The 9,929-nt window shown below is 42.7% G+C and overlaps 2 protein-coding genes across 2 annotated transcripts; both read left to right on the top strand.

Moving 5' to 3' along the window:
* Window positions 1-4,563: 4,563 nt before the first annotated feature.
* Window positions 4,564-8,005, top strand: LOC133975752 (uncharacterized). Its single transcript, XM_062413721.1, has 2 exons — window positions 4,564-5,939; window positions 6,450-8,005. The coding sequence occupies exons 1-2, from the start codon at window positions 5,927-5,929 to the stop codon at window positions 7,361-7,363; spliced, it is 927 nt and encodes a 308-aa protein (XP_062269705.1). The 5' UTR covers window positions 4,564-5,926; the 3' UTR covers window positions 7,364-8,005.
* A 70-nt stretch (window positions 8,006-8,075) lies between these two features.
* LOC133975751 (keratin, type I cytoskeletal 16-like) lies at window positions 8,076-9,918 on the top strand. Its single transcript, XM_062413720.1, has 2 exons — window positions 8,076-8,424; window positions 8,899-9,918. Exons 1-2 carry the CDS (start codon window positions 8,412-8,414, stop codon window positions 9,825-9,827), a joined length of 942 nt encoding a protein of 313 aa, XP_062269704.1. The 5' UTR covers window positions 8,076-8,411; the 3' UTR covers window positions 9,828-9,918.
* Window positions 9,919-9,929: the final 11 nt, after the last annotated feature.

The following is a 9,929-nucleotide window of genomic DNA, read 5'->3' on the forward strand; positions in this document are numbered from 1 at the left end:
CATCATACAACATGTTGTGTGTCTGTGTGTGTGTGTAATTGTGTAACGAGCAAATAGAGATATCCAGACACCAGCAGATGAGACAAGAAGGACGTGTTTCTACTCAAACTCAGATCCCAGATCAGATCCTCGGCTCCGGGGACGTTCAGGTGGTTTCTCCTCCTGGTTGGTTTGAAGCCTGAAGGAGAAGCTGAGAGTTTAGAGAAGATCAGGTCACAAACACTCCTCCTCCTCCTCCTCCTCCTCCTCCTCCTCCTCCTCCTCCTCCTCCTCCTCCTCCTCCTCTCCACTCCTTGACAACTCTTTCGTCCTCTTTTTATCTTTCTCTTCTCCTCTTTCCTTTTCTATCTCCACATTTTTCCTTTCCTCATTTCCTCTTCCTCTTGTTTCCTCTCCTCATCCCTCTTTTCCATCTGCCCTCTCTTGTCTCATTTTGTCTCCTCTCCTTGTCTCCTCTAGTCTTACTGATTGTTTTGTCCTCATCTCTCCTTCCTCTCTCTGTTTCCTCCTCCCTCACTTCCCAGTATCCTTCCTCCCTCTGTTTCCTCCTCCCTAGCTTCCCAGTACCCTTCCTCTCTCTGTTTCCTCCTCCCTCACTTCCCAGTACCCTTCCTCTCTCTGTTACATCCTCCCTCTCTTCCCACTACCCTTCCTCTCTCTGTGTCCTCCTCCCTCACTTTCCAGTACCCTTCCTCCCTCTGTTTCCTACTCCCTAGCTTCCCAGTACCCTTCCTCTCCATCCTCACACTCCTCCTTGCATCCCTCAGAGAGGAAGAGGAGTAACGACAGATTTCCTGTCTCAGGCTTCGTGACGGACACGAGGTCCGTCACGCCACTGCACCAAACCCCCCCCCCCCCCCCCCCGATGTCCCCGGTGGCCGATCAGGGGATCGAAGCTCAGTTTCCAGCTCCACTGGCTCATAAGACACAGGAAAAAACCTTGAAGCGTTTCAGATGAAAGATTTAACAGAAACTTGAAATACATTTGTCTGTTTGTAAATTTTGATTTTTGTCTTTTTTTCTTTCCCCCCCGCTGTCACTGCTTCTCGTTTCCATCCAATGTTTCTCTTGATTTTTGATTTTTATTTTTTTTTCTTCAATCTTCGCTCTCTGCTTTGCTTCTTCGGTGCAGAGCTGAGCTTCAGCTGCAGAGACGCTGCTCGGCTTCAGTTTCCCTTCGCTGCTTCTTGCTCACATCATTTTGGCACCGGTCTCTCTCTCTCTCTCTCTCTCTCTCTCTCTCTCTCTCTCTCGCGCTCTCTCTCGCTCTCTCTCTCCCCAGCTTTGCCTCGCTCATCCTCTGTCTGCCTCTCAGGTCTCAGCTGGACCGTGAGGAGTGAGTCCTCGGATCACTTGGACGTCTAGTTCAGACCTTGGAGGCGTGAGGCTTTGTCATTTAAAAGAATCAATCTGACTCTGTGTGTTAAGAGATCATCAGATTATCAGAGCAGTGAAAACCTGAAGTCACCACACGTCAATAGTTCCGGTTGAAATGATGTTTTCCTCGTCACACTTTAGATCTGATTCATTTAACTCATTTAACCTCCTATAAATTCATTGTTCATATTTTCATATTTAACAAATCAACATGATATCTGTGTCCCAGTTCCACACGATGCACTGATTCAGTTTCGGTTCTGTTGTGTGTCCCCGACTGGAAACAGGAAAGAATTAACGATACAAAAAAATAAGTTTTCCAAGATTTCATGCAATTATATTTTTATATTGTCAAAAATTGTCAAACCTGGAGCAACCTGGTTTTATTCCCTCACACTTTAGAATGAAGCTCCCAAAAAAACACTGGATCCTACATTTCCCAGAATTCAGCTTGAGTTGTGTTATATTGTGTTAGTGTGCTTTATGTACAAATCCTTGAATCTGAGGATTGGACAGGACGTTACCACATGACTTTAGAAATTTGTACTAAACTGATTTGTGAAATATGTGGAGTTCCCTTTTTTTTAACAAATTGTGAATATTTCTGAGACACTTCGAGGATCTTAGAAAACGAAACTGTAATTATTGGGAAAAAGAAAAAGCCAATATCTAGATTCTCTTTTTGCACAAAATGGAAAAGTACACACAGTATTAAGCTTTATTAGGAAAACCCCATTTCACTAGGATACAGTACACGCTGTACACAGTGAGAATATGAAACTGGGACACAGCTCATATTTTAGCGACATGTAGATATTCAGATTTAAACTCTTGCAAAGTGTTTTGTACTCAAGGTTCCAGTGACACAACCTGGATGTGACATGATGGAAATACAGAAATACACAGTTGAGATGTTTTGGCGGTGAAATATTAAAACTGTGACATGGAACAAATTCAAAATGACATGAGAAATAATTCCTCACACAGGCTCTGTGCTGTTTGACATTCGTGCCGGAGGGAAATCTGACGCTGTGAGTGTGTGTGCGTGTGTGTGTGAGTGTGTGTGTGTGTATGTGTGTGTCTATTCCCCCGGCAGAGCTGAAATTACACACAGTACACACTTAATACATTTAAGGAATGTATTCGTAGTCTCAGAAATAGCATTAATAACTAGCACAAAAATAGAAAAGCGCAGTAAAAGTATAACCTGAATCACATCACAGATATATTGTATGTATATTAAATGACCATTTAGTTTTTTTTCCTTTGAAGAGATTGATTTATTCAAATGTAAAAAAGAAAAGTGTCATCTATGTTTTATATAATCAAGCTTTTTTTGTATTTTTATACTTGAAGAGGATTCATACACATGTAACACATTTATTCTGTAAATTATTATTTTTCTGCGTTAAAGATTTATTTTTTTCTGTGAACCCGTGACCACGTCGTGTTGTCGAGATCCCAGAGACCAGTCGGCAGTGGGACGCGAGCGCCACATTTCTAAAAAAGCACATGACCTCCTTCCTCTAAAACCATCACCTCACTGGTAGGATCCCATTTCGTTGCTGTTCCCCTCTATTATAACCACTAGTGAACGTGCACTACCCCGACTATACAGTTTAAACTATATCGATGGTTTCTTGATGAATGTGTGGTCCTTTGAATCATTTGTGGATGTTTAAATCATGTATATAAACCCAAATATTATATTACAGAACTGATTTTATGTGAGATTTTTTTAAACGTTGGAAAAAAGAAATCCAACCTGGCATGCATACTGTATACATTCCTGGAAATCTGCACGCTGGGTCAACAGAGGTCTCACTACCCTGTCAATAATTCTGTGTATAACTGTGAGCGTATGATAGAGTAATCAAAAACTGTACAGTAACATAGGTTTTTGTATTATGTTGAAAATGGGTCTGTAAAGGTCCTTTTACCGTCAGAAGAGAAAAAAATAATATTCTAACTACTGAGGAAGATGTTTGAATGATATCGTAAATCGACTAAATACCGAGAGTGATGCTTGCTGTGTGGGGTAAGTGTTGTCTGTGAATCGTGAAGAAGAATGATAATCTACTACAAAGTCCGTCATATAACTAAAGACCAACTTAACAAGAGCAAAACATCACGCAACTTTGTGTATGGAAAGTAAAAGTTGCTGCTTCGTGTGAGAAAAATCAACCAAAACCAAACGGTTGCTGCTTTTGTACGTTCCTGTTGTGGTTTTGTGACAATAAAGGTGATTCCTCTTATACATGATGGTGGTGACGTGTCTCCTCTGTCCACTCACATCAGAGTCCTCTGGGGACAGACCGATGATTCAAAAGGTTGATCTGATGTCCTCCTTGTTATTTACTGTTTTGTGTGTAGTTTTCCAGCGATTTAACGTTTCTTAGTCACTTTGTTTGAACAGATTTAAGAAATGAGACCTGACTCCACTTCCTCTGTTGTCGTTTGATTCTATACGAGAAAGAATCAGGAGACATTTCCTCTGAAAGTTAAAGATGAGACGTTAACTGCTCAACCACGAAAACTCTTCTGCTCCTTGTGAGACGCTAAAATGCAACATTAGCTATTGTTAGCTTAGAAATTGAGTGCGCTAACACTAGCTAATGACGCCTTAGTTAGGAAACGGCTCATTTGTTAGCATTACCATCCACAAGAAGCTTTGCTAACGTTGATGCATGTCGACTAACAGCAATCTAAATTGTCTAGCTAGCTAACACCGACGTATCATATAAATTAAGTCAATGAATAACCTACCGAGCATTTCCATCCTGAGCCTCGCCTATGACTCGTCAGTACAGAATAGAATCTACAGGGTGCAGTTCATTTCCCAGCCACCAGGGTCAGAAATACCAAGAGTTTCCTGCACGTTGACCTTTAAACTCCTTCAGAATAAGTCATTGTAATTCTCTGGTTGTGTCGGACTGACTCATAGACTGATGTGTCTATAATTTAGTGAATTCTGGAAGGAGGCAATAAAGATTGAAATGGGCCTTGATGAGAAAGACCCCCCCCCCCGTCTGAAACGTCCTCACATGAAAACAGCCGGGATGAAGGACGAGGTTTCATTTTATATTTCAGAAAGCAGCTTTATAACGGTTCTTTATAAATTATGAATGTAAAATCCTTTAATACATCATCATATACTTGTTACATCTGATCCCATTGGACGAATGAACGAGTGTCAAACAAACACATGATAAACAAGAGACAAGTGACTATAATTAACTTTGATAACAAATATCTTCTCAATTAGATTTCACGACTTTGAGGAACATTCGTTTGAAAAGAAGTGATTTGAATCCAGAGAGAAGGTGAAGAGCAAATCAGGAAGAAAGAACAAAACGAGTTTCATCTACAACTGTGACTGTTGTTAAGAGAAAGTAGAGATTATTTTGAAATTTGGTTAAAATATCACAACATTTGTTTAGAAACTTAGAGCAACTGACAATAGTAGATATTTAGTTGGTATTTGGTTATTTATCACCTCTTCAATCTAAAGTTCGACCACTTTAAGATCCTGTTTACCCTGGAAAGAACATTAACAACTGAAAACTAGTTTTAGTTAATTAAAGAGACATTCTGTATGTTCTGCATCTTGTGCCCAGATACAGTTTATTTATCCCGTAATTCTAAACAGTTTAAAATGCAGAGAAGGTTTTTACAAACAATGCAAATGTTAATTATCACCATTCATTAATCTAAGAAGATAAGAATCTTAAATCCATGTTTTCCTTCTTTATAACGAGTTTAAAGATGTTCCTTTGCAGATTGTTTAAATAGTTTCACACGTTCAGAGTCTGTGGATCAAGCCTCATCAGCAGCTCTGTAATAAACTGAGACTTAATGGGAGTTAACGTGCTGCTGTGTCGACCTCTGGAGACAAAGATGGAGTCTGGAGGTGATTCCTGTCTGAAGCAGTTCATCAGTGTGAGACTGATTATTTACCTCCGGCTCCTCAGTGACCGTCACGCTCTGCTCGGCAGCCAGGAGGCGCCCTCGGGCTGATATTGATCCTTAAAGCATTTTCTTCAACTTCTCTTAAAACATACGTATGTTGCTGCTATCGCTACATAGCTAACGTTAGCATTTAGAGCTGTTTAAGTTCAATTAAATTCAAGACTTAATTCTATTGATCACAAAGCTCTGTTCAGTCAGCCACGTCCCTGGCGGAGGACATGACAGCTCCTAAAGCAGCTCACTCGCCCCCTGGTGGCCGACTGCAGTACTAGTTATTAACTTCCTCCTCGTTATATAACGTCTTGTCTTATAAACACAGGAACAAGAAACCATGTTCACCAGAGATTTAAATGAACATTCAGCACCTTTAAGTTTCAACCTTTTGATTTAAGTCTGATACTTCTTTTGCTTTTCATTTGTTATTTGTTGAACCTTTAATCCCCGGGTCGTGTTCTCCCCCTGGAGGGGGCAGGAAGTGAGGCGTTCCCGCTCTGCTGCCTTCACTCATCCACTTCCTGCTTCTCACGCTGCATGAACGACGTCTACAGAACTTCAGAGATCGCAGGCTTCACTCGAAACGATGACAACAGACGGTGAGTACGATGAAACTCAAAGACAAGAACCTGCTGCAACAAGTTGAAACTCCTCGTTCACTTCCCTAAATATCATTTCACTTCATGTTTTAAACACCAGTTTTCTACTTTATAAGAAAAGCTATGTTCTGCCCTCATGAGGGGATCGGTCCTGTCTATCTCCTGAACACGGACGGGACTGAAAGTTGACTTTGACTTGCAGCTTGTTGTCGGAAAGAGATTTTAAAAGTTACGAACAATCTGTGAGAACTTGTTCAGGCAGAACAGGATCATGTTTCAGCAGCTGAGTCACGAACTGGTTGAACTGGTTCAACCAGTTTCTTGGTTGAACTGGTTCAACCAAGAAACCAAGCTGGAAAACCTGCAGTAGCTCAAAACGTAAACAGTTTCAATCAGCCTCTGTGAATCTGCTGCTTTGGGTTAAACCCTCATGATCCAGCTTTAATCTTAAAGTGACTGTAAACTTCTTATCAGTTGTGTTTAGTGTTTATAGTTTTATTTATTTTACAGGGGAAATGTGTACGATCGACTTCGTACCAACCTATTACAAGACTGTCGAGCTCGAAGAAAGATTGAAGTCTTTCGTGAATCTCTATGATCGACATGAAGATCGCCTCCAGGGGGCGACGGAGAGCTTCACGCAGTTGGCTGCTCGAGTGCGTGAAACACCGGAGGTCGCTGCTGCAAACAGAGTGTTCCGCGGCCTGCTTGGCGGCGTGCTCGGGGCTGTTTCCGGCGCCATCGCTGGTGGAGTCTGGGGGGTTCTGGGGTCAGTTGGTGCCACAACTTACCAGAGCCTTTATGGAGAAATCGGCGCGGTCGACGCGACTGTCGGCTTCGCTGGCAGTGTGGTCGGGGGGGTAGCTGGGGGAGTGTTTACTGGAAGCGTCGGCGGTGCTGTCGGCGCTTCAACTTCAAGTTCATCTCATGGTGCAGTGAGCAATGCATTATGGGTCGCCATCGGTGCTGCCACCGGTGGTGCGATCGGTGCTATTTTTAGCAGGACAGTCGGTGCAGCAGGTGGCGCTGTGGGCGGCGGGTTCGGTGCGTTGCTGGGGACGAGATTTGCCGTTGATGTGGTTGGAGGTGCGAGAGAAAAGATAGAGACGAAGCAGGAAGTGAGTCTGATGCAAACTGGACTGGACTTCAGTGAAACCATCAAACCTCTGCTGGTGGAGCTGAGCGCAATAAACACCACCAGTGAGAAGTTCCAATTTGTTCCTCAAGTTAATTTCTTCACACGACAAACTGAGAAGACTCTGGCTGCTGCGGCCGCGATGGAGGAAACCGTGGCTGCTCCTCAGAGAGACAAAGATCTGACTCAGTTTGAAGAAGCAGCGAAACGAAGCCGACGAGTCTGTGAAGAGCTGAAGACCACGAGGACGGAGGCTGGGACACTTCTGACTCTACTGAGGAGATCCTGAAGATCAACGTGAAACAAGAACCGAAACAAATCAAACACGTTAACTATTAATGAATCAGAACTAGGGTTGCAGGGAATATAAAAAGTTTGAAACTTTCCATGGGAATTAACGGGAATGTATGGGAATATACAGGAATTAACGGGAATTATCTGGACATTTTCTGGGTAATTTATACTAACTGTATTTACCTTGTCATATACAGACATAAATATAAACATTTTGTTTTTTCATAGGCTGATTTGAGCCCTGAGGAAACTTTGGGCACTTGACTTTATGCTTCTGCATCTTAGTGTCTTAGTTCTTAACATAGGTCTTTGCACAGTATTTGCAAATGTACACATCCTTTTCTTCTACATTGGCTCCGGTGAAATGTCTCCACACATGAAATAGTGCACATGGCAATGTTCTGTAGAATAAGATGAGAAAAAAGATTGTAAAAAAACACGAAAGCAATGCTAGAGATATAAATAGTTGGCCAAATGGAACCGTCTTTACAAATATTTTACAATTAATGGATAAATGAATAGAAATAGTCGATGAACAGATGAACAATCCTCAATCAGCATGTTTATATATTTAATATATATATCACTTGTGTTTTCTCCCTATGGCAAATAAAAAAAAATGTTCAATAAGAAAATCAGAGAATGAAGAGTTTTGTGTAAAGAAATATCCATAATTTTGTTTTTATAAGTAGTTTGTTTTACATATAACTGTAGAGAATAAGTAAATATGAGATATGAAACTACATTGAAAAACCCAAAATAAATGTAAATAGTTAATAAGAAACCAAGAAACCATGTTCATCAGAGATTTAAATGAACATTCAGCACCTTTAGGTTTCAACCTTTTGATTTAAGTCTGATTCTTCTTTTGCATTTCATCTGTTATTTGTTGAACCTTTGAACACCGGGTCGTGTTTTCCTCCTGGAGGCGACAGGAAGTGAGGCGTTCCCGCTCTGCTGCGCTCCCTCCTCCACTTCCTGCTTCTCACGCTGCATGAACGACGTCTACAGAACTTCAGAGGTCGCAGGCTTCACTCGAAACGATGACAACAGACGGTGAGTACGATGAAACTCAAAGACAAGAACCTGCTGCAACAAGTTGAAACTCCTCGTTCACCTCCGAAAATATTTAACGTCATCCTTTAAACACTAGTTTTCTACTTTATAAGAATGTTCTGCCCTCATGAGGGGATCGGTCCCGTCTATGTCCTGAACACGGACGGGACTGAAAGTTGACTTTGACTCTCAGCTTGTTGTCGGAAAGAGATTTTCAAGTTATGCACAATCTGTGAGATCTTGTTCAGGAAGAACAGGATCATGTTTCAGCTGCTGAGTCACGAACTGGTTGAACTGGTTCAACCAAGGAACCAAACTGGAAAACCTGCAGTAGCTCAAAACGTAAACAGTATCACCCAGCCTCTGTGAATCTGCTGCTTTGGGTTAAACCCTCATGATCCAGCTTTAATGTTAAAGTGGCTGTAAACTTCTTATCAGTTGTGTTTATTGTTTATAGTTTTATTTATTTTACAGGGGAAATGTGTACGATCGACTTCAGACAATCTTATCCCTCTTACGAGTTCGACGAGCTCGAAGCAAGTGTGAGGTCTTTCGTGAATCTCTACGATCGACATGAAGATCGCCTCCAGGGGGCAACGGAGAGCTTCACGCAGTTGGCTGCTCGAGTGCGTGAAGCACCGGAGGTTGCTCCTGCAAACAGAGCGGTCCGCGGCCTGCTTGGCGGCGTGCTCGGGGCCGTTTCCGGCGGCATTGCTGGTGGAGTCGGGGGGGTTCTGGGGTCAGTTGCTGCCACAACTTACCAGAAACTTTCTGGAGAAATCGGCGCAGTCGACGCGACTGTCGGCTTGGCTGGCAGCGTGGTCGGGGGGGTTGCTGGGGGAGTGTTTACTGGAAGCGTCGGCGGTGCGGCCGGCGCCACAACTTCAAGTTCATCTCATGGTGCAGTGAGCGATGCATTATGGGTCGCCATCGGTGCTGCCACCGGTGGTGCGATCGGTGGTATTTTTGGCGGGACAGTCGGGGCAGCAGGGGGCGCTGTGGGTGGCGGGTTTGGTGCGTTGCTTGGGACGAGATTTGCCGTTTATGTGGTTGGAGGCGAGAGAGAAAAGAAAGAGACGAAGCAGGAGGTGAGCCTGATGCTAAAAGCTAAACTGGACTTCAGTGAAACCATCAAACCTCTGCTGGTGCAGCTGAGATCAATAAAAACCACCAGTGAGAAGTTAGATCTGGTTCCTGAAGCTCAACTCTTCACACAACAAACTGAGAAGACTCTGGCTGCTGCGGCCGCGATGGAGGAAACTGTGGCTGCTCCTCAGAGAGACAAAGATCTGACTCAGTTTGAAGAAGCAGCGAAACGAAGCCGACGAGTCTGTGAAGAGCTGAAGACCACGAGGACGGAGGCTGGGACACTTCTGATAAACCTGACGTGCAAACTTATTTGACATATAAATGTAATAAATTACTAAATATGAGATATGTTACTACATTAAAAAAATCTAATAAATGTTAATGTTTAAAATAAAATTACTCTGATTAAAATGTCG

Source organism: Platichthys flesus, chromosome 20, assembly GCF_949316205.1.
Source record: "Platichthys flesus chromosome 20, fPlaFle2.1, whole genome shotgun sequence".
NCBI lineage: Eukaryota > Metazoa > Chordata > Actinopteri > Pleuronectiformes > Pleuronectidae > Platichthys > Platichthys flesus.